General features: G+C 53.4%; 2 protein-coding genes across 4 annotated transcripts; both read right to left on the bottom strand.

Moving 5' to 3' along the window:
• Positions 1 to 815: 815 nt before the first annotated feature.
• LOC310686849 (uncharacterized protein) lies at positions 816 to 9,781 on the bottom strand. The gene is made up of 6 exons (XM_083461207.1): positions 9,218 to 9,781; positions 4,829 to 5,310; positions 4,645 to 4,726; positions 4,254 to 4,333; positions 3,161 to 3,287; positions 816 to 2,636 (listed from the first exon to the last, which is right to left on the bottom strand). Exons 2-6 carry the CDS (start codon positions 5,216 to 5,218, stop codon positions 1,348 to 1,350), a joined length of 1,968 nt encoding a protein of 655 aa, XP_083317333.1. The 5' UTR covers positions 5,219 to 5,310; positions 9,218 to 9,781; the 3' UTR covers positions 816 to 1,347.
• Positions 9,782 to 11,257: 1,476 nt separating this feature from the next.
• DENND6B (DENN domain containing 6B) lies at positions 11,258 to 26,519 on the bottom strand. Of its 3 annotated transcripts, XM_083461329.1 has the most exons (20): positions 26,334 to 26,519; positions 24,793 to 24,831; positions 24,642 to 24,684; positions 24,042 to 24,154; positions 23,059 to 23,139; positions 22,168 to 22,273; positions 21,574 to 21,653; positions 20,992 to 21,054; positions 20,227 to 20,282; positions 19,314 to 19,436; positions 19,027 to 19,122; positions 18,842 to 18,936; positions 18,193 to 18,258; positions 17,831 to 17,895; positions 17,599 to 17,688; positions 17,159 to 17,212; positions 16,733 to 16,842; positions 14,826 to 14,928; positions 13,774 to 13,848; positions 11,258 to 11,995 (listed from the first exon to the last, which is right to left on the bottom strand). In XM_083461329.1, the coding sequence occupies exons 1-20, from the start codon at positions 26,499 to 26,501 to the stop codon at positions 11,873 to 11,875; spliced, it is 1,749 nt and encodes a 582-aa protein (XP_083317455.1). In that variant the 5' UTR covers positions 26,502 to 26,519; the 3' UTR covers positions 11,258 to 11,872. The 3 variants fall into 3 exon arrangements, with proteins under 3 accessions (XP_083317455.1, XP_083317456.1, XP_083317457.1); XM_083461330.1 differs by lacking the exon at positions 17,159 to 17,212 and having other exon boundaries at positions 26,334 to 26,517; XM_083461331.1 differs by lacking the exon at positions 19,314 to 19,436 and having other exon boundaries at positions 26,334 to 26,517.
• Positions 26,520 to 26,749: the final 230 nt, after the last annotated feature.

The raw sequence follows: 26,749 nt of genomic DNA, 5'->3' as shown, positions 1-26,749 counted from the left end.
CCTGTGCTCCTCATCCTCATTTCCCTGGACAGGCCGAGGCTGGAGGGAGGGGGCACCTGCCCCCCTCCCGCTACTCACCAGGGGGATAATGAAACTCTGCGTGAGCTCCAGGAGGTGGCGCCGCAGCAGGGTGCTCTGGGCGTTGGAGGGCTGCTTCTTGTGGATGCCCTGCGAGGCAGGAGGGAGGGTCATGGCGCTTGTGGCACTAAAGGATGATAAGAATTTTAAAAAATGCATCTCCAGCTCACCTGTCCCTGATTTTGAATTGGGTTGCATGTATGTGTATGTGTGTGTGTGTGTGCATAGCCAAGACTGGACTCATTTAAAGCCCTCCCTACAAAACAGAGAGTCTCAGACACAACCAGGATAGTCAGGGCTCCAAACTCGGGGCCTCTGGCTGTTTGCTGGGAGAAGCCCGACTGCCCATTCTTACTGGCAGCTCTGCTGGGCTTAGTGGGTTGGGGGGGTTCCTGCTGATTTTCTGTATCTTTACATTAGATCTTCTTGTGATTTGTGTGGAAATTGTTTAGTTTTGTTGTGTTTTTCAATATTTTATTTATTTTTTATGACTACTTAAGTTATTAACCCCCCCCCCTTTCAAACTCTCAGTCAATCAGAAATCAGCCCAACATTCCAAACTCCTCCTCCCTGGCTAACATTACCTTAAATCTCCTGCTCTGCTGAACTTACCATTATTACGTAAATTTCTTTTGATACATGTGAACAGAACTTTAGATAAAAAGACCAGAACATCACACCCAAATGTAACAGGTGCACACACACTTTCCGAGGGTCCCGTTAGAGAGGCAATGCAATTCTAAGTTGCATCAGCAGAAGTTTAATGTCCCCATTAAGGGAAGTCATAGTGCTGCTCTGTTCTGCCTTGGTCAGACCACACCTGGAGTAATGTGTCCCGCAATTTAAGAAGTATGTTTATAAGCTGGAACATGTGCCAAGAAGGGCAACCAAGATGATTAAGGGTCTGGGAAGCTAGCCATTTGAGGAACTGGGGAGAGTGTTGGGCATGCTTAGCCTGGAAAAGAGGAGACTGAGAAGTGATATTATGGCCATCTTCAAATATCTATAGGGATGTCATGTGGAAGATGGAGCAAGCTTGTTTCCCCCTGCTCCAGAAACCAGGACCTGAACCCATGGCGTCAAGTTACATGAAAGGAGATTCCAACAAAACAACAGGAAGAACTGTGAGGGTGGATCTAAACACAGGAAAAAAAACACTATGAAGATAGTTGTAACAAAAGAAAGAAATCTCTATGGAAAATTGCATTTTAAAGTTTCTTGCTCTCTGGCACCACATGTATATAGTGCATTAAAATTGCTGTTTCTTTACTATTGTAACTGACTCTTCAGTTGGCAAGAGCTCTTCCACAGTGGAACAGATTCCTTTGGCGGATGGTGGCCTTTACTTCCTGGGAGGCTTTTAAGCAGAGGTTGTACCACACGATTATGAGGGTCCCTTCCAATTTTGGCTGCTGTGAGCTTTTTTTGATGGGAAATTAGATTGGCCCTCTTCCGGAAGCTCTTCCCACATTCCAGACACTGATACGGTTTCTCCCCACTGTGAGTTCTTTGGTGGGAAGTGAGATTGGACCTCTGACTGAAGCTCTTTCCACATACGAAGCACTGATGTGGTTTCTCTCCTGTATGAATTCTTTGGTGGGAAGTGAGACTGTCTTTCCGACTGAAGCTCTTTCCGCATTCCAAGCACTGATAGGGTTTCTCCCCAGTGTGGATTCTTTGATGGGAAGTGAAATGGGCCCTGTGACAGAAGCTCTTTCCGCATTCTGCACACAGATACGGTTTCTCCCCTGTATGAATGCTTTGATGGGCAGTGAATCTGTCCTTCCACGCGAAGCTCATTCCACATTCCAAGCACTGGTAGGGCTTCTCTCCTGTATGAATTCTGTGATGGGAAGCGAGACTTTTCTTCACGGTGAAAATCTTCCCACATTCCAGGCACTGGTGTAGTTTCTTCTCGGTATGAATTCTTTGATGGGAAGTGAGAAAGCCCTTCCGAATGAAGCTTTTTCCGCATTGCAAGCACTGGTAGGGCTTCTCCCCTGTATGAATTCTCTGATGGGACGTGAAATGGGCTCTCTTGCTGAAGCTCTTTCCACATTCCATGCAGTGATAGGATTTCTCCCCTGTATGAATTCTTTGATGGGCTGTGAGATATTTCTTCCTGGTTAAACTCTTTCCACATTCCAGACACTGATGTGGTTTCTCCCCTGTATGAATTCTTTCATGGGATGTGAGACTGTACTTCCGACCAAAGCTCTTTCCACATTCCAGGCACTGATAGGGTTTCTCCCCTGTATGAATTCTTTGATGGCATGTGTAATGGGACCTTTGACTGAAGCTTTTCCCACATTCCATGCACTGATGGGGTTTCTTCCCTGTGTGAATGCTCTGATGGGTTGTGAGATGCGAGTTCCGACGGAAGGTCTTTCCACACTCCAAACACTGATATAGTTTCTCCCTGCTGTGAATTCTTGGTTGGGAAGTGAGAGGGCCACTCTTACGGAAGCTCTTTCCACACTCCAAATATTGATATGGCTTCTCCAATGTATAGATCTTGTCATGGTATCCTCTGTTCTTAATTTCCAATTTATCACTGCCTGTGACAGAGAAATAAATAAATAAGAGCTTCAGGAACACATGGAGACCTCCATTATTGAACCATACTAATTAATGGAAGAACTGATGGAAGTTAGATATGAGGTCTTACTACAGGGTTCACTGCCTTTTTGACTGACATAAACTAACATATTGATGGGAACTGGAGATTCGAGAAGCCTGGCTCTCTCCTGGAAGGGATTTCTTTTGCCGAATCATGGAATCTGCTCCATAAAAAAAAAACCTGACAGAAGCTACTACAACTTCCATCCCCAAACTAAATCCATCATTTCAAAAGGCCTGGAAAGTTCAGACGAGCCAGATCATTGTTTAAAAACACATAATTGGAGGAAGGATATATGCAGATAATAGTCTCTAGCCCTCCATTCAAGGTGACCTCTGGAGGTGTTGGAATTCCAGAATCTGTAGGTGCTGCTGTTGAGCTCCATCAATATCTGGAGCTTGGTCACATAGAGAGATGGGCTGAATTTCAAAATGGATATAATGATCCAACCGGGAGCCGTACCAAGAGAGGCCACGATGTCACGATTCTCCTCCATAACTTCTTGGTGTAGAGCTCTCTGGTCAGGATCCAGCAACGCCCATTCCTCCTCTGTGAAATGAACTGTGACATCTTCAAAGCACAGAGGACCCTGAAAGAAAAAGAAAAAGATGCTTCTCTTAGACAGCATAATATTATCTCCTGCACATTATTGTGTTGTTTTCATGGGATTGTTTTGCTGTTCATTTTAATTATGGATTCTTCTTTCAATGTCTTAATGGAATTTGTTTATTGTGTGTTTTAATGATGAATATTAAACTTAGTGCAAATGGGTGGAACTCCACATTTTGAGCTTTATATCCTTCCTGCTGAGCAAGCATTCCCGTTCGCCAGATGAAAGGATTCCCGCTTTCCTCTCCCAAAGGGCTCTTCTGGGGAAAATCTTTCTGATGCCCTAAAGCCAGCTTCAAGGAGGGAATGAAATCATTTTAGTGACATTGAAGCAAAGAGGCTGTTCTTTACTCTCTGCACATTAACCTTCTCAAATGGCATTTTTCAAATGGCCATTGTTCATGGCAGATTTGTTAAGAGGAGGAAAGAGATTTGTTTGGGTCTAGAGGGACCCTGGCTGCCCCTGTGGATATTTCACCCCTCCCATTGCAAGAATCGACTGCCAATGTTTTCAGAAAGGAGGGGGCGGAATCTGCTCTTCCCTTCATCCGCTCCAGCCTGACTCTGTGGGAGTCTGAGTGTTATCTGTGTAAAGATGACTGCTTAAGCAGCTATAACACTCATGCAGTCCAGTAGTCTCTGTTAAGTCTTTCGTTTTTAGTTTGCAGTAGCTGTAAAAGAATAAAGAAGTTCTGCTTCAGAGGCGTTGTTCGTGTAGTTCATACTCTGCTGTGCTCGGCTGACTTTGGCACTGAGTTTGGTGCTCACAGCTCAAAGTTGTGAGTCCATTGCGCTTAGACCTGCTTCCCTGCAGTGGAAGGTCTCTGGAAGTGCTTTCCCAGCTCGCCTGGCCCAGTTGGGGCTGAAGAGGTTTGAGCCCAGTCGTTGGCACCGGCTCAAAGGCGAAGCTGACAGCCCTCTTCCCCACAACGCTCTTTCCCCCTACCTGATCTGGTTCCGCAGTCATTGCTTCTCCTTCACCATGGATAGAGGGATGAGGAGGTCTTGCTGGCATCATCTGGTCACCTGTGAGAGACAAAGGTAAGTGGGAAGCCAGGAGGAGATGCTTTTCTCTGAGGATGAGCACTGCATATCCAATTACAGATGGGCCTTAGAAAAAGTCTCACCTGCTGAATGAATTATTATGACCTTTGTACCCATTTCATATTTTAGTTGCATAAATACACATCTCTTCTCCTTGGCCCCAAGTGTCTTCCCCCCAAAGATTAAAGGACCAATGGATCTTCCCTCCTTGGGGTAACGCAAAAGATGGAAAGAACCCACGGATCAGTTTCATAACCCGCAGAATGTGACCAAAGAGAGAAGAACCTCCTTACCCAGCAGCCAATTTCTGGTGTCCAAGAGAGTCTTCTCTGCCTCAGACGAATCCAGGCCCATTTCTGCAAAGAGATCCTTTCCCTAAAAGAGAAAAAGGGAAACATTGGAGAAGGAATGTTAGAGATAAAAACTTTCAGGATGGGCAATTCGTAGAGGATTTGGGGATACTAAAGTCCCTTTCACCTTCTTTTTCTCCTCTGCCTGACTCAGGAGGAAACCTTCGGCCAGGGCCACGGCCTGGGAACTGGTCTCTGCTCCACATTCCCTCACCCAGCTCTCCATCTCCAATGGAAGGACAGCCAGGAACTGCTCCAAGATCACCAGGTCCAGCATCTCAGCTTTCGTGTGCCTTTCTGGCTTCAGCCATTGATGGTAAAGGTGGTAGAGTCGGCTGCAAACCTCTCGAGGTCCTTTGGCCTCCTGGAAGCAGAACTGCCTGAACTGCTGGCTCTGAGCCTCTGAGCAGAGAGTGTCCTCCTCACCCAGGATCTTCTGCACAGAGTTTCCCCAGAATCCCCCACTGCTCCCAGCTCTGATGGCATGGCTTCTTCCTGCTGAGTCTTGCACATCCATCTGTGTTCTTAGGAAGCCTCCAAGAGATCAGAAGGAACCCCTTGATCTTCTGCCAAATTCTCTCTGTCCGGTTTAAGAGGTGCTAGGAAATCCTACAAAGCAAACACATTGTTCTGCTATAAAACTGACACACTGTCAGGAGAGGAAACCGGTTCCCTAAGGAAGTGTGGAGGCGTGTGTTGGATGGCGCCAGTTGCAGGAAAACTGGCCATTGCATGGATCCCCCTCCTGCTTTGTGTTTTTGTGACCCCTCCTCGACTGCCCACCATACGCTTCCATGCTGCACGTAAACAAATGTATCTGAATGTCGCCTCTGAGCCCCCCATGCTCCCCCCACCTCCCTGGGCGATCTGCCTGCCAGCCCCATGGCTACCCATTCAATAAAGGCTTGTGCCCCGATTTCCCTTATCACTTGCCAGAAGCAGCCTCTCGCTCTGCGGCCATTTAAATGTAGAAATCCCCCAGCCGTCAAGCCTTGGGTTTTTAATGTATTTGATATTTTATGTGAACCACCCTGAGACCATGGGGAATAGAGCGGGATAGAAATAGAATAAATAAATAAAATAATAATAATAATTAATTAAATTGTTGTGCCACAGCCAGAAAGGAGGCATCCAGCAGATGCTGCTACTTTTTGTCAATGGGATTCTCCTTGTTACAATGTCACCAGCTGCACACAAGAGAGTACAGTTGATGCTCGGGTTGCAAATGTGATCTGTGCGGGGTGCAGGTTCGCAACCCGCAGCGTTCACAACCCGTGTCTGCGCAAGTGCTTGCGATTCGGCACTTCTGCACATGCTCAAAGTGCGATTTAGCGCTTCTGCGCATGCACAGCTGCCCAAACCCAGAAGTAACCCGTTCTGCTACTTCTGGGTTTCAGCGGTCTGCAACCCGAAAAGATGCAACCTGAAGCGGCTGTAACCCGAGATGACTATAGTGTCTGGAGGCGGTTGGAGGATGGATGGCGGCTAACAGATTGAGGTTGAATCCTGACAAGACAGAAGTACTGTTTTTGGGGGACAGGAGGCGGGCAGGTGTGGAGGATTCCCTGGTCCTGAATGGGGTAACTGTGCCCCTGAAGGATCAGGTGCGCAGCCTGGGAGTCATTTTGGACTCACAGCTGTCCATGGAGGCACAGGTCAAATCTGTGTCCAGGGCAGTTGTCTTCCAGCTCCATCTGGTACGCAGGATGAGACCCTACCTGCCCGCGGACTGTCTCGCCAGAGTGGTGCATGCTCTGGTTATCTCCCGCTTGGACTACTGCAATGCACTCTACGTGGGGCTACCTTTGAAGGTGACCCGGAAACTACAACTAATCCAGAATGCGGCAGCTAGACTGGTGACTGGGGGCAGCCGCCGAGACCACATAACACCGGTCTTGAAAGACCTACATTGGCTCCCAGTACGTTTCCGAGCACAGTTCAAAATGTTGGTGCTGACCTTTAAAGCCCTAAACGGCCTCGGTCCAGTATACCCTTAGGAGCGTCTCCACCCCCATCATTCTGCCCGGACGCTGAGGTCCAGCGCCGAGGGCCTTCTGGTGGTTCCCTCATTGCGAGAAGCAAAGCTACAGGGAACCAGGCAGAGGGCCTTCTCGGTAGTGGCGCCCGCCCTGTGGAACGCCCTTCCAGCAGATGTCAAAGCGATAAACAACTACCTGACATTCAGAAGACATCTTAAGGCAGCCCTGTTCGGGGAAGTTTTTAACGTGTGATTTTACTGTATTTTTGGTTTTATGGAAGCCGCCCAGAGTGGCTGGGGAGGCCCAGCCAGATGGGCGGGGTATAAATAATAAATTATTATTATTATTATTATTATTATTATTATTATTATTATTATTATTATAGTTCCAACTGCCTATCACAGTGGATCCCAATTAGCTGCATACTGGGCACCCCTGTTTTTCAAAAGCCAAGCCATGGACCCCCTACTCTGAAAATGTCAATATCTTTGTGGGAGTTTTTGTTATGTGAATGGCGCCACCATATCCAATGTGTCCCGGCGGAAAACCAGGATGCAGTCTTCTGGGTCGCATTCCTGCGCAAGTCATTCTCTGCATGAGAATCATGACATTTGTGGCCTCTCTCAGTGTGGCTCCCTGTTGGATCATTATATCTGTTCTGAAGTTGAGTGCATTTTTCTATGTGACCAAGCTCCAGATATTGATGGAGCTCAACAGCCCCACCTTCAGATTCTGGAATTGCAACACCCCCTGAAGGGCTCCTTGAATGAAAGGCTATAGACTGTTTCGTCTGTGAATATTCTGTCCTGGACGGTTGACAGGAATGTGCCATGGACCCCTTGGGACCTCTGTTAATATATGTGGCTGATCCATAAATCTGAATTGGGTTTGATAAGTACCAAATCTTGGAGTACGGTACTTAAACCGTTTCCCAACTTTGCTAGCATCTAGCGCTGTGGTTCAGAATCTGTCGGGTTCAAGCAAGAGGCCATAGCCAGGCAAATTGGAGCAAAACGGCGGCTAGGAAGCCTGATCATTTACTGTTGCAACAAGGTTTCAACTCTCAAGCAAAACAACAACAACAAGAACAACAATAATAATTTATTATTTATACCCCACCCATCTGGCTGGGTTTTCCCAGCCAATCTGGGTGGCTTCCAACAAAATATTAAAATACAGTGGTCTGTTAAACATTAAAAGGAAGAAGCCCAGAACAAGGGGCTGCAGGGGTTCTTTAAGGTTCCCAAAATTTCCCATAATACATTTCACACAGCATCATCAAAACATCACAGGTATTTCACAAAAAAGGTGCAGTGTCAGGTAGAAATTTGAGATCCAGACATAGCCCTGTTCATTACAACATCAGTCTCACCCTGGCAGAAGAAAGTATTTACATGTTGGCACAGCTTAGTTGCTCTTCTCGCTCTTTGCCTCATTCCCCTCTGGGGTGGACTTTCCACTTGAGTATCTGATAACACCTAGTTGCTCCCTTTGTCAGGGCTGGCAACACCTGGCTGGGAGGGGCATCCTGGGGTGTGATGGCCCATCTTGAGGATTATGGCCTGCCTGCTCCCTTCATGCCAGGAGTCAGGTCCCCTCCATCCTTAGGACCACAATTTTACTACCTTTTGGAACTATATAAAACCATCTATTCAGCTAAATTTGGGGGGTGAATTTCTATCTTTCAGAAAGTGGGGTTTCCTTGCCTTATTGTGGTGCTGGGAGCCCAGTATAAGTTGTCTAATTGAGGGAAATGTACAGAAACCAGTGGTGTCTGTGTGCAGAGTGGATTCCTTTGGTCTGGAGCTACGGCTGTGGTCAAGTCCAGGGCTGGACTGAGGTTTGATGAGTCCCTCAGCTCCTGAAGGTAATGGGACCCTTTCTATGTCCAGCTGTCCTTTGTCAACAACAAATTGTCGCTGTTTTGTGTGTGGAATATATGCTATATGGTAATTTATGGACCTAATAGGTATCTCAAGTCATTTGCACATGTTGCAGTGCAACCACTCCATGCAGAATGAAGGCACCCTTTATCTAGAAAGGAGCAAATTAGGGATATTTTAGGGAGTAGGCTAGCAGGCGGAGACCATGACTTACATCATAGGAGCCTATACAAGGCAAAACACCGTTGCTGGGTGTAGGTTTTATTTTATTAGTTTTTCATCTTATATTTTGGAAATGTACATCCAGGTTTTTTCCTTTAAATTTTTTTGGGGGCCCTAAGAGAGTGGTGCCCTAAGATAGAGCTTGTTTAGCAAATAGATAATCTGGCACTGGTCAAGTCCTTAAAGCACAGCGTGCAAATTCAGGAGGCCAGCGCTTCTGATGTGTGGGGTGGGTAAGCATGGCCATTTTTCTCTGACCCAAAGACACTCCCCCCCCAAAAAAAGGGTCCAGCAGCAGCGCATCAATGCAAAGGCAACGCAGAGTTGGAGCTCTCCTGCGAGCTTGCCCTTCCCTGGCAGGACCCTCCGCTCCCCAAATTGGGGTCCCCCTTCTCCCCAAGGGCCCTCTGGGTCAAGAGAGAGGAGACTCACCGGATCCCAGCAGGAGCCACCGGCGCAGCACCTGCAGCGCAGAGACAAAACAGCAACCCCCCCCCTTCAGGGGCTTGAGAAAGAGGGAGGGGTCTGGAGGACCAGCCCCCTGGCTTTGCTTCCTGTCTTCTCTAGGAATCCAGCTGTTGCCTTTTAACCCTTGCTAAATCGAGCGCTTTTTAAGATGCTAGACAGCATCTTAAAAAGCAGAGACATCACCTTGCCTACAAAGGTCCGTATAGTTCAAGCTCTGGTTTTCCCAGTAGTGATGTATGGAAGTGAGAGCTGGACCATAAAGAAGGCTGATCGCTGAAGAATTGATGCTTTTGAATTCTGGTGCTGGAGGAGACTCTTGAGAGTCCCCTGGACTGCAAGAAGAGCAAACCTCTCCATTCTGAAGGAAATCAGCCCTGAGTGCTCACTGGAAGGACAGATCCTGAAGCTGAGGCTCCAAGACTTTGGCCGCCTCAGGAGAAGAGAAGACTCCCTGGAAAAGACCCTGATGTTGGGAAAGATGGAGGGCACAAGGAGAATGGGACGACAGAGGACGAGATGGTGTTCTCGAAGCTACCAGCATGAGGGAGGCAGTGGAAGACAGGAGGCCCTGGCGTGCTCTGGTCCAGGGGTCACGAAGAGGCGGACACGACTAAAGGACTCAACAACAACAAAAGCCGAGCGCAGCAGGCTCCCCCCCCCCCGAAAGCGGGAGCCGAGGAGGAGCCGCGTGAGTGAGTTGTGCGCAATGAGCCCTGCGAGAGATGCTCTCTTGGATGGGGGCTGAGCTTTCTCCCCGGGGTGGAGGAGGAGCTTGCAGGGGGAAAGGCTCTGCAAAAAGCAGGACAAGAGCCCCTTAGTTGCTGCTCCTGGAGGAGACGGTGCCACCCCCCTTTCCCGAGACCTACAGCATCACGACGCATGTACAGAAGCGCCTAGAAATGTTGCCTTAAAGCTAGGGCTAAAAAAAAGAAAGCAAAAAGCAAAACCCTCAAAACTCTGTCCTGATTTTCATTTTGGGCAACATGGCAATCCTGCTTAAAAGCACTACATGTCTCACCAAAGCCTCCCCAGACCTGCGCCCTGAGTTCCCCTTTAACCTGTCAAAAGCGCCCCCACTCACCATTTAGACCCAGATGGGCAGAATATAAGTAATAAATTTATTATTATTTTAATAAACCCGAAGCTGTCAAATTCGTGGCTCCGCAGCGCCCTCAATGGCCAAAACGGAAACAGCCGGCAAGCGCTGCTCGCTCCCTCAGGAAGACCTGCAGGCAGCTCAGGCGTGCACTCGCATCCCGATGGATGGCAGGTGCGCGCTCCCTATTTAGGCAGTTTTACCGGGGAAGTTTGTGCTTTGGAAGGGAAGCTTGTGCAGAATTACCAGGTCCATAGAACACCTCAAGGATCTCCACTGGTTTCCAGTACATTTCTGAGCAGAATCCAAAGTCCTCCATGGTCTCTGCCCTGCTTACCTGGAGCAGCCATTCTCAACCTGTGGGTCCCCAGATGTTGTTGAACTACAACTCCCATCACCCCTAGCTAGCAAGGCTAGAGCTCAGGGATGACGGGAGTTGTAGTCCAACAACATCTGGGGACCCAGAGGTTGAGAATGGCTGAAGGGTCTCCCCTCTACCCACCCCACCCGCCTGCCCCCTTGAAGCAGCACCTCCATCCGTTGACCCCCATCCATCCTGCAGACACTAACACAGGGCGTTCCTGCCTTCCCCGCTTCCAATTTAGGAGAGCTCAATGGGGCACCATCCACGTCCTGGTGATCTCACCCAGCGGCCTCATGCAGATGCTGGAAAGCCTGGCAGAGAGGAGGGGCCCCCACGGCAGCCCATTGTGGGTGCAAGGGACAAGGTGAAGAGGGAACCCTCGTCTAGCAGCACTGGTGAGACTGTGTGCACATTCTTCGCTTCTGTCCTTCAGCGCAGCCCATTCCCAGCATTTTCCACCACCCCCCCCGGTTCCCTATAAAAAGCTTTATTCAGAAGAGCAGTTTGCGCCACCAACCCAAGAACAAATGAAATAAAAAACAAGAAGAATTAATTGCACATTTATTCCAAAGCCTGTTAAAACGACTGAGTTTAATTCAACAAAGCGGGTGAACTGGAAACAGCGACGCCAGCGTTTCAAAGACTGGTGGTCCTTTGTTCCTCCAGCGCCCCGCCAGGGAATCTCACTGCCCCCCAAAGGGGGGCACCACCCCCCACATTGGGAACCTCTGGCTTAGACAAGGGGGGTGTAAAAAGGCAATAAATAAAGATGGCCGAGGCAAAGCTCAGCAGCAAAGGATCCTGACAACCAACACTTATTCATTTACCGCCACTGCACAGCAGGCACATCCAGACACACGTGGGGGGAGAAGGGGTTTTGGGGGGCAGGGTGGAGGGGCTGCCACGTGCCCTCACGTCAGGGCCACCGTCTGCCTGGCGGGAGACATTTCTCCCTTCTCCGGCACAGGGGAGATGTGGCGCAGCAACGGGCCGGAGACCATCCTTGGGCCAAGGAGAGGGTCCTGCAGGCAGAAGAGCTTCTGTGGGGAGGAAGGGCGGCCCCCTCCAAGAGCCCACGGGGCGCCCCACTCCAGGCCCAGCCTGCCAAGATGGGGGGCAGCTGCCTCCCCGCCGTCAGGTTCCTCTGGCCAGGCGGCCTCTACTGGGGGCCCAGGACGGCCTGGAGGTCCTCAGGGAGCGACCCAACGATGGTGGCGATGTAGAGGCCCACCCGATGAAGAACCTCCTCCTTCACGGGGAGGCGGTGGCACCTGGCGCGCACCTGGCGGGGGAGGCAAGGTGCAAGAGTTAAGCAGCACAGAGATGGACTCTGGAACTCCCTGCCCCAGGAGGCGGCCGTGGCCACCAGCCTAGAGGGCTTCAAAAGAGGATTAGACCCATTCATGGAGCAGGAGGAGGTGGCTCTGGGTGGGGACGAGCCCTGAGAGCTCAGCTCTGCCCTCCACAGTCAGAGGAAGAAATGCTTCTGCGCTGTAGGCGTGCACATGTCCAGAGTGTGGGGATCAGATGGGATTACTATGAGGAATTATAAAATACAGTGGTGCCCCGTAAGACGAATGCCTCGCAAGACGGAAAACCCGCTAATCCGCTAATCCTTTAATAGCCGCTAAGCCTTTAATAGCTGCTAAACTGCTAATAGCGCTAATCCGCTAAGCCGCTAATAGGGTTGCTTCGCAAGATGAAAAAACCGCTAGACGAAGAGACTCGCGGAACAGATTAATTTCGTCTTGCGAGGCACCACTGTATCCATCAGCTATGAAAGCATGGCGTTGACTGTGTTCGATTCATTGACAATAATTTCTGATCAAATCCTACAAGCCTCTGCATTTCTGGCCATTTCCTCTACTGCCCACTTCTCTACGCCTGACAGGCACGTATAAACATTCTGAAACACAGGCCAGTTGCTTCATCAGGCATCCTCAGTACATAAAGATAGTAGGTAGGTTTTTTTATGTACCCTTCCTTGGTTTGGCTAATCTTAGGGCCTGGAAATAGTTTCACAGGAAGGTGATAAAAATCCCTATCTCCTTGCCATCCTTCCTCTGTATTTATTGCTTGTTTATGACCTCCGGGGTTGCTGAATGCATTCTTCCTTTTTAGTTGTTTTATTTACCCTAGAAGTATGCATGCTTAAATTAGCTTTTGTAGTGTAACTTTGTCCCACGTGGGGTTTTTTGAAATGCTCAGAGGATATCTGATTGGTTCTTACGAATGCTGTGTAAATAGTTCTTTTGTGAATAAAACGACCTGGGCCAAGGGGTGGAGGCACAGATTATTACACGCACCCCTCCCAGAGTCTTGCTGGTCAAGCCTCTGTGTGTATTCTATTAATCAGAGTCTAATCCTTCCTTTGCTTTGGGAACGCTACACTGCGCACCATTTACTGGAAAGCGCAGGAGGGGAGAAGGCTGCTCCTGGGCCAAGATCCTGCTTGCGGACTTGCCCTTGGGGGGGGGGGGGCAGATGGATGCCCACTGTAAGGACAGGATACTGGCCGAGATGGGCCCCTGTGGCCTGATCCAGTCTCAGGCTCTTATATTCTGAAGACCAGTCCACTGGGAGAGGCAGAATCAGGTCATTAAAAGTGACTGACTGAAGCCGCCCCGTGAACTGGGCAGCACATCCTTTCAAACGTCTGTATCGCCATTTCTTTCTGACGTACCAAGTGGCCACCTTGAGAGAAGCTGCTCCTCTCTCCCTTTGGCAACAGGGATGTATACCAGGCGCCACTTGCCTGCCTGGCCCCACAGACGGGGACCAACACATCGCCCAACGACCCAAGAGAGTCTCCTCCTCCTCCTTCAGGATCCCAGTTATTGCCCACATGCAAAAGTTCAGCGGAGGGATCTGTAGGAGTTTAGCCCTGACTCTCGTCCGCTGAGATTTCCTTAGGGGATTCCCAAGGCTGAAACAGGTCTGGCCAGAGTCTGGAGGGGCCAGCCAGCCAGCCAGGCTCTGCTCTGCTCCCTCGAGGAGAGAGTCCCAATCCGAGCACCTTCCACCCATCGGGCGCAACTCGCTTGGGAGCATCCTGCTTACCAGCTTCTCCTGGAGCTTCAGGACCAGGTCGACCACCTCCACCTCAGACTTGTCCTTCACCCAGGACCGGATGTTCTGCGGGGAAAGAAGCCGACTCAGCTGGGAAGACGCTGCCTTCCTTCCTCCTCCTCCTCCCCAGAGCAGGGCTGGGCAACGGCCCTGATCCTGGTGCCACTTTCTGGTGCTCCTGCTAGGAATCTTGCAAAGCACGGGGGGGGGGGGGCCTGTCTGGGCAAACCTGAGCCCGACTCAGCTGGAAAGGTGCTTGCGCCCCCCCCCAGGAGCCCAAGTGTGTCCTGCTTGGCTCTTTGCAAAATGCTGAGCAGGTGCTTTGACTCTGCAAAGCCCTCAAGCGGACTGCGAAGAAATACCGTATTCTTCATCATTTTTATCATGGGGGGGCGGGGGAGATTGCCCAGAGTTGTTGAGCTTTTTCTAAAGGAGGAATAGCTGAAAATCGCTCACCCACACGACCTACGCGAAAACTTGCACGCATGGCTAAAGCCACCTATCGCCTGTCCCCTCGCTGACAGAGGCCGCCAATTGCCCACCAAATTGCTGCCGTGACAGCCAATCAACACCAGCCCTTGCCACAGCCAGCAATAAGATGCCCAACAGCTGCTGAAAATCTCCAGCTCACGGAAGCAACCTGTCCCACGCCCCCCCCCCCATGCACTATCCGTGTCTAAGACGACCCACAATTTTAAACATTATTTTTTTAATAAAAAAGCCTTGTCTTATAGACGGAAATGCCCAGCTCCTTTCCAGCCTTGCTGCTGCCTGAAGAGGGTGACGCAAGCCCAGCTCTGATCTCCCCCCAGGAAACCTGGCCAGGTAAAGCAGCAGTCGGGGGGGGACCACTGCCGCTTGTTGGAGGCTGAATCACCCAGGAAAGCACGGGCCTCACAAGACTTTGCAGGCAGCAGCAGCAGCAGCAAACCCCTGAGGGCTGAGATTGCCCCAAGTGTAGCAGCCCCAAGCGCAAGGGGGGCGTGTGGGCAGCCGCCCCTTGATGCAGGAGCCTTCCTCCACCCCCCCCATTCTGCACGCACCGCCTCCGAGATGGCTTCCAAGTGCAGGGCCTCCAACTTGTGCATCATCTCCCGGTGCCTCTGGCGGTACCAGCCATCAAAGTTCGGGGATCGGAAGAAGCGCCTGGGACAAGGAATCGAAGAAAATGTTCCATCTAACATTTGTTAAAAAACCTGAAGCATTTTTAAAATAAAAAAATTCCTTCCAGTAGCACCTTAAAGACCAACTAAGTTAGTTCTTGGTATGAGCTTTCGTGTGCATGCACACTTCTTCAGATACACAGTGTCTTTAAGGTGCTACTGGAAGGAATTTTTTTTATTTTGACAATGGCAGACCAACACGGCTACCTATCTGTAACTGAAGCATTTTTGTTAGGGATTGTAGGAAAAGACTTGCCAAGGAAGTTGAAAAATACAACGGCGGCAAGAGTCTTAATAGCACAACGAAGGAAGAGGAAACCCCGACTAAAGAACTATGGCAAGAGAAACTATGCAGAATTGGCGAAATTGACACACAAATTACAGGACAAGGATATCTGTGACTTCAAAGACGAATGGGAACCTTTTACAAAGTATTTAAAGATGCAACAAAGTGAACTGGACTCCTTGGTAGGCTTTGAATAAACACTCACAAACTTTTTACTAATAATAACCAGTCAGATAAATTAAGGATCTATACAATTTTGTAACATGCAGAGAATAGGATTTATAGAGAAACCAGAGATTGGAACTGAGGGAAGCCAGGGGGTGGGGAGGGTGGGTTGTTTAATGGGGGGGGGGAGGAAATGGGGGGGATTAAGGATGATATGTTTTAAGATAATATGATTTGTTTAAATTCCTAATAAAAATATTTTTAAAAAGGAAGCAGCGCCTGTGGGGAGGGGGGAGACGGGGGCTGGGTGGGTGTTGCAAGGGGGCCATGGGGGACGGGACGGGGGTTTCAGGCAGAGGCTCTGCCTAGTCTTTAAGCGACAGGAGAAGGCTGGGTCCTGCAAGGCCTGCTGGGCTTTGGTTGGCTTCCAGTCCTCAGGGGCCAGAGAGTGAGGGATGGATGAGGCCCGTTTGCGATGCGCAGGATCTGGTCCCGGGCAGGGAGGCTGAGATCTGCGGCTGAGACACAGTGGAGGGAAGCAGCCCATGGGGGGGGGGTCTGCAAGGAGCCAAGCCAGGGGAGCCATGGGTGTCTCCCTAGCAATCAGGCCAATGACTGCAGCCTGAGCCACGTCTGCCAAGCTGGTTTGGAGCTCAGGACCAAGGAGCACGGATGACAGCAAGAGGGAGCTCCATTTTCTGCGTGACGTGTGCCTTTCACTTCCAAAACGGAGTGATGTAGAGAGAGCCAGCTCCTTCCCTCTATCTCTCTCTCTCCCTCGAAAGGGGCCTGCGCGCTCCGACCCTCGGCTGTCCTCTTCTGGTGCCCGACCAGGGCAGGGCTGGAGCTCTGGGACAGAGCATCTCCCTTGCGTGCAGAAGGTCCCAGGCTCCATCTCCAGGGGGTCCAGGCAGGGATGGCAAGGACCTCCTGCCTGCCAATGAAGGCAGCAGCCGCTTCCCACCCCAAGACTGGCCCTCTTCCTCTAGGGCTGCCCCCAAGGGCTGTCGTGAGACGAGCGAGGGGAGCAACAATGTCCCTTTCCCTGCTTGCAGAAAGGGAGGTCCCCAGGGAATAGCCTCTCACCAGATTCAGCTAACCTACACTTTCTGGAAAAAAGCAGCCTTCTTTTTCGACTGTGTACTATTTCGGAATACGATTGGAGTGGGTTTGGAGGTTCCCCCATTGGACAAACTCCCTGATGTTGAAAATCTTGTTCCAGAGGGCTCCTGCCTGCTCTGCTCCTTGAGACCCTAGCTTTCCACACACAGGGAAGAGCACTGGGGTTTGTATGTGATCAGCCACCTCCGTCCTGGCTTAGCCCTCCAAGGCCTACCTGTACAGGCCCACCCAGTCCCCCTTCAGCACGCAGGTGAGCTGAGGCCCGGCATGCTCCAGGGTCTTGAGGAAGTCCTCCTGCTGGAAAGGGCGGATCTGAGGGGGGTTCTGAGCATGTGAGAGAGAGAGAGAGAATGAATGAACCCATGGCAAACTGGGCACTCCCTCCTGGCATGCCTCAACCCCCTCCCACAGCCCAGCGACACCCCCTCCAGCCAGGGGGCTGCAGCCACAAAGACCACTGTGCTCCGCAGAGCATGCGCTCGGCCAGCTGCCCCACTTGCCCACATGCGCCCTGCATGACTGGCCCCTACAGCAGCCGGGCCAGCGGAGCCTGTGGGTGACCCCCACAGCGGAGCCTGTGGGTGCGGGCGATGACCCCCTGGCGCTGCCAAGAGAGCTGCCTTGAGAGCTCAGAACGTACCTTCCAGGGGGTGATGGCCCTCTGTAGTGGCATGAGGCTCGCCATGTAGTGCTCCTAGGGAAGGCCAGGAGGGAGGAGGGAGAAATCAGAGGACCCCCTTTCAGCTCTGCCCCTCCCCCCCGACAATCATGCAACTCCGGGGGGGGGGGGAATGGCCTGAAATAGTCAGCCTCCTCCCCAGGGGGCAGCAGGAGGACAGCAACCTCCAAAGGGAGAGAGACCAGGAGAGTGGCCCCCATGGCAGAACACCTGCTGAGCATGCAGAAGGCCCCCAGGCCCCACGCAGGGCGGGGAGAGAGAGCCCTGGTGGGGAGGGGGACGCACCTCCATGGCTCACGTCAGTCAAAGGCTGCCTTCCCCCTGTGCTCCTCATCCTCCTCATTTCCCTGGGAAGGCCAAGGCTGGAGGGAGGGGGCACCTGCCCCCCTCCCGCTACTCACCAGGGGGATAATGAAACTCTGCGTCAGCTCCAGGAGGTGGCGGCGCAGCAGGGCGCTCTGGGCGTCGGAGGGCTGCTTCTTGTGGATGCCCTGCGAGGCGGGAGGGAGGGTCATGGCGCTTGTGGGGCCCCCGGCCTCTCCCTGCCCCTCTCCCGGAAGGCTCCGCCCCCCAAGGGGGAACTGGGCTCCAAGCCACCAGCCCCTCCCCCCCCCCGCAGCGCCCCCCGCTCACCTTCAAGAGCTGCTTGATCAGGGTCTTGTCCTTGTGCAAGAAGGTCTTGTAGGAGGTGTAAAGTCCTGCAGCCAGAGACCCCCACAAGGAAGTGAGGCCAGGAGGCCGTGTGCTGGGGGGGGGGTCCTTCGCAGGGAATGCCATGGAGCCCCCTGTGTTTCCCAGGTGAGCGAGAGGCACCTGATGCACCCCCCCCCCCGTAGGTCCTGGAGGAGCCCCTGCCAGCTTCTCTGCTCTGCTGTCTTATCCAGGAGCGGCTTTCGAACACGGCACCAGCAGCGGAGCCACTGAGGGGCTCCTCAAGGCCCCCTGAGGCCCCCCCTTGCAGCCCCCGGGGGCACAGCCAGAGCCTTGCTCCTTACCCGGCTTGGCGTCCAAGGTCTTCAGCTTGGCCAGCTTCTTCACCTTGACCTGCTTGGGCAAATCCCCTAAGGAAAAACACAAGGATGGAAGGCGGAAGAAATCCCAACTAAAGAATCACGGCAAGACTCTGCAGAGCTGGCAAAACTGACATGCAAGCCATGGGACAAGGATAACTGTGACTTTAAAGATGAATGGGAACCTTTTACAAAGTATTTGAAGATGCAACAAAGCGAACTGGACTCCTTGGCAGGTTTGGAATAAGTATTATTAAAAAAATTATTGACAATAATCAGCTAAACAATTTAAGGACCTATATAACTTTGTAATATGCAGAGAACAGAATTCACAAAGAGATCAAAGACTGGAACTGAGGGAAGTCGGTGGGGTGGGTGAGTTTTGTGTGGGAGGGTGGGGGGTGGGAGGAAAAAATTAAGGATGACATGTTTTTGGATAATATGTTTTGTTTAAATCTTTAATAAAAATTCTTTTCTTTTTTTTAAAAAAAGGAAAAACACAAGGCCCAAGGGTGGGGGTCTGCAAGCCGACATGTCCCTGAGCCTGGCTGGCCTTCTGGGCATGGGCTCCTGTGCCCCTGGCTGAGCCCTGGACTGCTCCCCCCTCCGACCCCCCCCAAGAGCCCCTCCTTACCGGCCATCTTGAGGTCCCCCAGACGCAGGATGTGAGGCCAGTGCTGCAGAGTCTTGATGAAGAAGGGATTAGTGACACCCAGGACAACACTTGGCCTGGGGGGGGGGAGAAGGGGGAGGTCAGTCCTCAGCTAGGAACCCCTGGTCCCGTCCCCCCAGCATCTCCCCCCCCCCGAGGACACTCACGGGGCCTGCGTCCGCGTCGTGTACTCCTTGAACTCGCTGTCGTGGATGGTGAAGTAGGGGCGGAAGTCGCAGCAGAACTTCAGGGGGGCCAGGCAGCTGGTGGAGAGGGAGGGGGCAGCCCCTGTCAGGAGGCTCCCACAGGCACCCCCAAACTGGCCAGGGGGGCAGATAGGTGCTTGCCCTGATAGGGAGTCCCCTTCGTCCTCCACCCCCCTTCGGCAAGGGGCTCAGGGGCAACTCTGGAAATCCCCCCCCGCCCCAACAGGCAAACTGGGCCCCCTCCCCACCTGGTGAGGGCGAGGACCATCTCTGAGGAGGCGGCAGGCGAAGGCGCCATGACCACGAGGGGCTCCCCCAGGAGGAGCAGCTCCCACAGTGCCTGCAGGTGGATCAGCACCGGCTGGAAGCACCTGCGGAGAGAGCGGGAGGGGGCAGGTGGGGCCAGGCCAAGGCAGGCTCGCCAGGGGGCAGGGGTACCTTCGCCCCTATCGCCAGGCCTCGGAAAGCAGGGCAAGGCGGCGCATCAAAGCCTCCCCAGGCCCCCCAGAGACAAGAGCTGCTTTGTCCCCATGAGCCTCTGGGGCTCCCCCACCAGATTCCCCAAGAGGGATGAAAGGAGCCCCCCAGGGTGAGGAAAAACTCCTGAGAACCCCAGAAGAACCGGCTGGATTAGGCCCAAGCAAACCCCAGCGCCCTCTTCTCACAGGGGCCAAACGGAGGGGGAAACCCACACGCAGGATCGGAACTCAGGAGCAGGTCTCCCTGGCTGAGGTTTCCATGGCTGCCGCCACCTGAGCAGGCTGGGAGCCACCCATTGCCCTCCTCTCTTCCATGAATTTGTCCACCCCCCTTCAAAGCCATCCAAGCTGCCTTTCCTTGAAGCAAAATCCCCTCCCCGGGGAGGCTCCTGGCCAGGCACCCCCAAACTCGGCCCCCCAGCTGTTCTGGGACTACAACTCCCATCATCCCTAGCTACCAGGACCAGTGGTCAGGGATGATGGGAACTGTAGCCCCAAAATATCTGGAGGGCCGAGTTTGGGGGTGCCTGCTCTGGGCCAAGGGGTAGGCAGGCTCCCCTGAGAGCCCCCCCCCTCGCCCCACCAGATACTACTCAGGAACCCCCCTCCCCTCCCTTGTGCCCTCTGCAGCTCCCCAGACTTGCCCCTTCTAGGAGGGGGCAGAAAAAGAGAGTGCTCTCACCTGAAGAGGTCCAGTTCGTGGATGCTGGGGAGGACTAGGGGGGCTGGCAAGAGGGACTGGGGGGGGAGAGGAAGGGAGTCAGTGGATGACCCAAATGGAGCTTTAAGTCTCAGTCAAATCCCAAGGGAGACACGGATGGCATCAGAACCCCCCCCTTCAATGTGGCTCACCCAGAGGGAAGCGCATGAGGGGCCATAATAACAATAACTTTATTCTTTATACCTCGCCCATCGGGCTGGGTTTCCCCGCCCCTCTGGGCGGCTCCCAACAGAAAACTAAAAGCAGAATAAAACTTCAAACATTAAAAACTTCCCTAAATAGAGCTGCCTTCAGGTGTCTTCCTAAAGTCAGATATAGTGGCATTTAGAGGTCCTTGGAGGGATGCAATCTGGCAACTCCAGGCAGAGACCAGGGGAGAGCAGCTCAGGACCCAGTTACATGCAGAAACAAGCCCCTGCCCTGGTGGAGGCAGCCGCAGGCCGAACCACAAGGGCCATCTCTGCCCTGCTGAGCTGAAGAACGGCATCTTGCCACCCAGCCGTTCTTCTCACACGTCACATCTAGTCCCCGCCCCCCTGCAATGCAAGAATTGTTGCTAAAGGACCTGTGGCAGGTGGCCCCCCAACCTCTGCTTAGAAACCTCCAAGGAAGGAGTGTCCACAGGGAGACCATTGAACGCTGGTTACTGTGCCGCAGGGAAAAGTACAGGCCATGGCAGGATCCACACACACACCCCGGCCGCCTCCAAGTCCCAGCAGCTCTCACCTCTGGATTCTGGGGCTTGGCGGGGCTGGAGCCAGGCTTGTCCAAGCGGGAGGGAATCCTCACCTGCGCCATGAAGAGGGACAGGCAGAGTGAGCGCCCCTCCCCCAGAGCCCCCTCCCCTGCCCTATATGGCCTAGGACCCTCGTACCTACAGGACCCCCTCTCCTGGTATGTCCCATGGAGGACCTTATGGTCTTCAAACAAAAACATCTTGGAGGTCCCAGGCTACAGGGAGGTTAGACTGGCCTCAACCAGAGCCAGGACTTTTTCGGCTGTGGTCCCAATCTGGTGGAACGCTCTGTCACAAGAGACCAGGGCCCTGCGGGACTTGACATCTTTCCACAGGGCCTGCAAGATGGAGCTGTTCCACCAGGCCTTTGGCCAGGGTACAGCCTGACTCCCTCCTTCTGTAATCCTCATAGAACTCCAGCCCAATGGTTGCCATTAATTTGATTTTGAATTGATTTTAGAATGAATTGTTTTTAGAATGCTGTGTTACTTTTATTGTTGTTAGCCGCTCTGAGCCCGGCTTCAGCTGGGGAGGGCGGGATATAAATAAAAATTTATCATCATTATTATTACCTGAATGACAACGCCCATCACTGGGAGATTGAGGGTCTGGCCAGGCACAGGAGGCGGCCACTGGTCAATCTCGCTGCACACTGGAAGAGGCAAGGCTGGTTCAGGAGGCAGCCCTGGACTCCCCCAGCCCAAATGCAGTGGCCCCCGCCTCCCTCCATCGTCTCAGCTGATTTGCCCCCTATCCTGGGGGAGGAGGAGAAAGGCCAACACGGCGGCAGCCATCTCTCCCCACGTACCTGGGAGATGAGAGGCTGAGGAGCGGGCACTGGGGCGCCTTGGAGCGAAAACAGAAGGGCTTCCTCTTGGGGTGGGGTGAGCAGCAGGTCACCCTGCGAAACTGGCCGGCAGGAGATTCATGACAGGCAAAAGGGCCACCTCTGCACGGGTTCCCGGCAGCCTTGGCCCACCTGGCGCCCTCCAGGCCTTTTGGACCATGACTCCAATCAGCCGGTGCAGGACAGCTGGCCCTATTGCTTCCCATCCCCTGGGCCGGCTGGGAGTTGTAGTTCAAAACACCTGGAGGGCGCCAGGTTGGGAAATGGTGTTGCCTGCCATCGTCAGGCCCGGCCCCGGGGGTAACCAGTCCCTCCTCACCTGCCTCCAGGCACGGGTCCAGCTTGTCAAAGTACTCTGGGGCTATGATCTGCAGCAAGGCCTGGAAGAGGTTGACGTAGGGGAGGCGAGACACCAGGACAAGAGACTGGAGGAGAGAGAGAGGGGTGGATGGTTGCATTTCTATACCACTTAATAGAGTAAAAATACCTCTAAGCAGCATACAGAAAACTGAAGCAACAGCAGACAACTTATGCAAAATATTAGAAGAACATCGTTAAGTATAAAACTGTTACGATAATACAGCATTCCTGACATCTATACATCAATACCAAGTCCTGGTCCTCCCTCTCAGCCTCTGGGGTCTCACCCAGCCAGGGTCCAAACAAGCTCTTCGCTCACCCGCAGAGAGAAGAGTTCTCAGAAACAGCAGACATCTCCCTCGTCTCTCCCTCTAAACTCGCTTCTTATGGGCAGCCCAAGGGGGTGGCACTTCCTCAGGCTGCCCACAGCTGGGCCCGATTCAGCTGCCCTCTCCACACCCAGCTCCTACACTGGCGGGCAGCCATGACTCTCGGAAAGACGCAGGAAGGGCTGCAAGATCCTGCCCATCTCCTCCTCTTCCTCTTCCATCTTGTCTCGCACCCCACAGCCCCCCTCTTGGGCTCTGCCCATCCTTTCAGGCCAGTGGGTCAAATCTGCTTGGTTCTCTTCTTGCCCAGCACCCTAATTCCAAAGATGCCAGGGTCCAAACAAGCAGTCGTCCCCCCCCCAGCTTTTGAGGCCCCTGGCGTAGCTGCCCTTCCTTGGGCCCCCTCCGCTGCTCCCCGCCCTTCTGCCAGAGCCTCACTGCCAAGGAGCGACTCCAGCTTTGTGCAAAGGAAAAGGCTCATCGGGTCAGAGTCCTCTGAGCAGCAGCCAGGCTTGGCTCACCTTCTGGAAGTAGCCTCTCTTCACAGAGCTGTCCTTGACTTGCCGGAAGAACACGTAGCCAAAGTAGTGTGCAGGGTCTCTCTGGGTTGGGGAAGCAGAAGTGTCTGTGAACAACCCCCCACAATCACGTTCAGCCCCAGCGCCTGGCCTGCAGGGACGTCCCCAAGGCTACAACCCACTAGAGCAGGGGTAAGCGGCCCAATCGCCTTCTCAATCTGGAAATCAGCATGTTTTCACATGAGTAGAATGTGTGCTTTTATTTAAAATGCATCTCTGGGTTATTTGTGGGGCATAGGATTTGTTCATTCCCCCCCCCCAAATATAGTCTGGCCCCCCACAAGTTCTGAGGGACAGTGGACCGGCCCACAGCTGAAAAAAGTTGTTGATCCCTCCTCTAGAGACTGCATCAATCCGCCTGGCACATGCCATCACCTAAGCCTGCACCCACCATTATGGCGCAGATGAGCTGCCAGCGGTCCCCCCCCCCTGCCCCGAGTCCTCCAGGAGGGGCACAGGGTGCACCAATCCAGACACAGCTTGGCTTGCGCATCACCCATGGAGGGAAAGGCTCTCCCTTCAGAGAAGGAAACACTGCCTGCGCTGGGGATTGAGCCAGGAAAGGAGAGCCCCCGGGGGTCTTTCTCCCCAGCCTGATGCTGATCCTGGGTCTTGCAGGGCACTCACTCTCCCAAGGACCAGCTGAGGCCCCACCGGGAATTGCTCCATTTCTGCCTCTCCAGAGAACACTGGCCTGAGAAAGCCAAGTTCATCCCCAGAGATGTTGTTCAGAATAGATGCATTTCAAATTTAACATTTTTAAAAAAGTTGTTTAAAGTTAATTTTTTGTACTAAACAACAAGTAATAACGATAATAGTTTCCATCTCAGAAATGCTAAAAATCTACATCTCCTGGAGAAAAAAAACAGACTAAAGCCAAGCATCTCAACCCTTTTGCTTTTAACCCTGAAAATATCACAACTGACCTGTAATGATACAGCAGCTTCCCTGTTATATTCAAAGTCATCCCCATACAATGCATTTCGCTGCCCCCCAGACTGACGGAAGCGAAAGCTGAACTGGGTGTCTCCGAGGCTGCCTGGGATGGACAGAGACAGGGCAGGAGAAACAGAGCGGCTGAGACAATGGATTCAAGAGGATTCTGCCCTCCTCAAAAATCAACATGCCTGCAGCCTTCGTCCAGGGTGACTGCAGGCCCCCACGCAAGCTGGGAAAGGACACTGGCATGAATGTCCAGAGGCAGAGCACTCCCTTGCTCCACCTGAGAGTTGGGTTGCTGTGGGCAGTACCCAGGTTGGATACACGGCACTAATCCTGATTGGGGACAGGACCTCTACCCTTTACACCAGTGTTTGCAACTCCTTCCCTAACAATTCTGAAGTGACTGCAGAGACACAGATTGAATGCTACCAGTTAAGACTCTGCCTTTTCCAGGAATCCCTAGAACTTGACGTTGTTGTAAAAACACAATACAAGTAGCAAAGCAGATCAAATCAGCCGGTGGTTCAATGACTGTAATGCCTCCCTACTTGACTCTGTCCTGACCCTGTGCCAAACCCACTTACCTGAGTAAGAGTCGGGGAAGGATAGGTAGCAGATGCTTGTTTTCTGGAACACAGGAAGCGAAGAGGGTGTGAAGAGCAGCTCCCCCCCCCCACTCCCTACCCCACAGGCTTTGGGGCCAGGGCAGCAGCAGTGGGGCCAGGGCCCTCTCACCTCTTTTTCCGTCAAGGTGTAGTCAGGGGGATACACCAGCTGCAAAAAAGAGGAGAAACTCTCAGTGGTTGGAGCCGGCAGGTGGCAGAGCCCAGCCCCTCCCAGCAAGAGCTGCCTCAGTTTCTTGCAGCATTTGGAGGGGTGCTGGAGACCTCTGGCTTGTGCCACAGAAACACTTGAGGTTCATGTCTGCACCTGCTCTGAGCTCCAGGGCCCCTGGATGCAGCCTGGGCTGGGCTGGGGGAGATGCCAAAAGGAGCCTCTTCCCTCAGGGTGCCCCACCCACCAGAAGAAGGGGGCAAAGGAGGCACACGGCTCGGTGTCGCCACAAACTAGGTGAGCCCTAACCCAAGAAGCAACGGGGCCTCAGCTCATAGGCGCCGACTCCATGGGGCTTGAGGGGGCCCGAGCCCCCTCAAAAATTCGTTTGGGGGGGCTCTGCCCCCCCAATAATCTCCGGCGCCCCTCCAGCAGAGCGCCATCGCCGCCCCTCCCCCAGCCCAAAATGCACAGGGTCGGGCTGCATGCCTCCTGCCCTCCCTCCCGAGCAAAAGCTCCACCCAATTTCCTTCGGAGCTGATTAATAGGCGCAGCACGCTCTCCCCTATTCGCTCACGAGGAGGCGGCGCCACTTTATCTGCATATTCATGAGCTTATTTATTATTCATGAGCTTTCCCGGGCCCCCCCAATATTTTTTATAAGTCCGCGCCCCTGCCTCAGCTCAGCTACTTGGTGGAGCTGTCCATGGAGGTGCAGGTCAATTCTGTGTCCAGGCCAGCTGTCTACTTGTCTGCAGACTGTCTGGCCAGAGTGGTGCATGCTCTGGTTATCTCTCGCTTGGACTGCTGCAATGCGCTCTATGTGGGGCTACCTTTGAAAGTGATCAGGAAACTGCAATTAATCCAGAATGTGGCAGCCAGACTGGGGACTGGGAGCAGCCGCTGAGACCACATAACACGGGTCCTGAAAGACCTACATTGGCTCCCAGGACATTTCCAAGTGCCATCCAAGTGTTGGTGCTGACCTTGAAAGCTCCAAACGGCCTTGACCCAGTATACCTGAAGGAGCATCTCCACCCCCATCATTCAGTCTGTACACAGTGGTCTTCCTCCTGAGAAGTGAAGTTACAGGGAGCCAGGCAGAGGGCCTTCTCGGTGGTGGCGCCTGCCTTGTGGAACGCCCTCCCAACAGATGTCAAAGACGTTTAGAAGACACCTGAAGGCAGCCCTGTACACGGAAGCTTTTTAATGACTGATGTTTTAATGTCTTTTTAACCTTTTGTTGGAAGCTGCCCAGAGTGGCTGGGGAAACCCAGCCAGACGGGGGGCGAATAAATAATTTTATTTGTATTCTGTTCCCTCTGGGTGCCCCATCCAACAGAAGAAGTGGGCAAAGGGGGCACACGGCTCAGCCCCCAACCAAGAAGCGACGGGTTACTTAGGGGCCCCGAAGGAACCGGCGGAGAACGGAAGGCGCCTCCCCGGCCTCCTCCGCGCCTGATCTGCGGAACCCCCTGCGCTCCTGGGGGCGCCCGACCCACCTCCAGGGCCTGGCCCAGCTCCAGGTCGAAGGTGACGGCGCACACGCACTCCAGCCAGGCCGACAGGCGGCCCCAGGGCAGCGCCGAGGGACTCCCGGCGCCCGGAGAGGAGAGGCGGCGGCGGCGGCGGGGGCAGCGCAGCGCCTCCAGCCCGCCCGGAGCCTCCATGGCGGCGGCGCCGGAAGCGGGCCCGGCGAGGAGGCCCCGCCCCTTCCGCCACCGAGCGCGCCGGGCCCAGAGAGGCGCCCCGAGCCCTCCAGCGCCCCCAGCAGGCCGGAGAGAGGGAGAGCGCCGTGGTGGCGGCGGCCGAAAGCCCTCGTTCCCGGGAGGAGGGGGAGGGGGAGGCGGCGGGTCCCGTTTTCTCCCGCGCCCCCCCCCGCGAGGCCGGCCGGGTCCTCCGCCTGCTGGGGCCGGCC

The sequence above is a fragment of the Podarcis liolepis genome (genome assembly GCF_965112155.1).
Source record: "Podarcis liolepis genome assembly, chromosome: 10".
Lineage (NCBI taxonomy): Eukaryota > Metazoa > Chordata > Lepidosauria > Squamata > Lacertidae > Podarcis > Podarcis liolepis.
This window is presented reverse-complemented; position numbering and strand designations above follow the sequence as displayed.

Excerpts from the sequence above, each read along its gene's own strand:
- DENND6B (XM_083461329.1), bottom strand. The coding sequence starts at position 26,501 with ATGGAGGCTCCGGGCGGGCTGGAGGCGCTGCGCTGCCCCCGCCGCCGC. Across the intron at positions 21,654-22,167 it reads GGACCCGTGCCTGGAGGCAG|TGTGCAGCGAGATTGACCAG; the intron begins GTGAGGAGGGAC and ends TGCCTCTTCCAG. Across the intron at positions 18,259-18,841 it reads GGGGGACCTCAAGATGGCCG|GGGATTTGCCCAAGCAGGTC; the intron begins GTAAGGAGGGGC and ends GTTTTTCCTTAG.
- LOC310686849 (XM_083461207.1), bottom strand. The coding sequence starts at position 5,218 with ATGGATGTGCAAGACTCAGCAGGAAGAAGCCATGCCATCAGAGCTGGG. Across the intron at positions 4,334-4,644 it reads CACCAGAAATTGGCTGCTGG|GTGACCAGATGATGCCAGCA; the intron begins GTAAGGAGGTTC and ends TGTCTCTCACAG. Across the intron at positions 2,637-3,160 it reads TGACATCGTGGCCTCTCTTG|GCAGTGATAAATTGGAAATT; the intron begins GTACGGCTCCCG and ends TCTCTGTCACAG.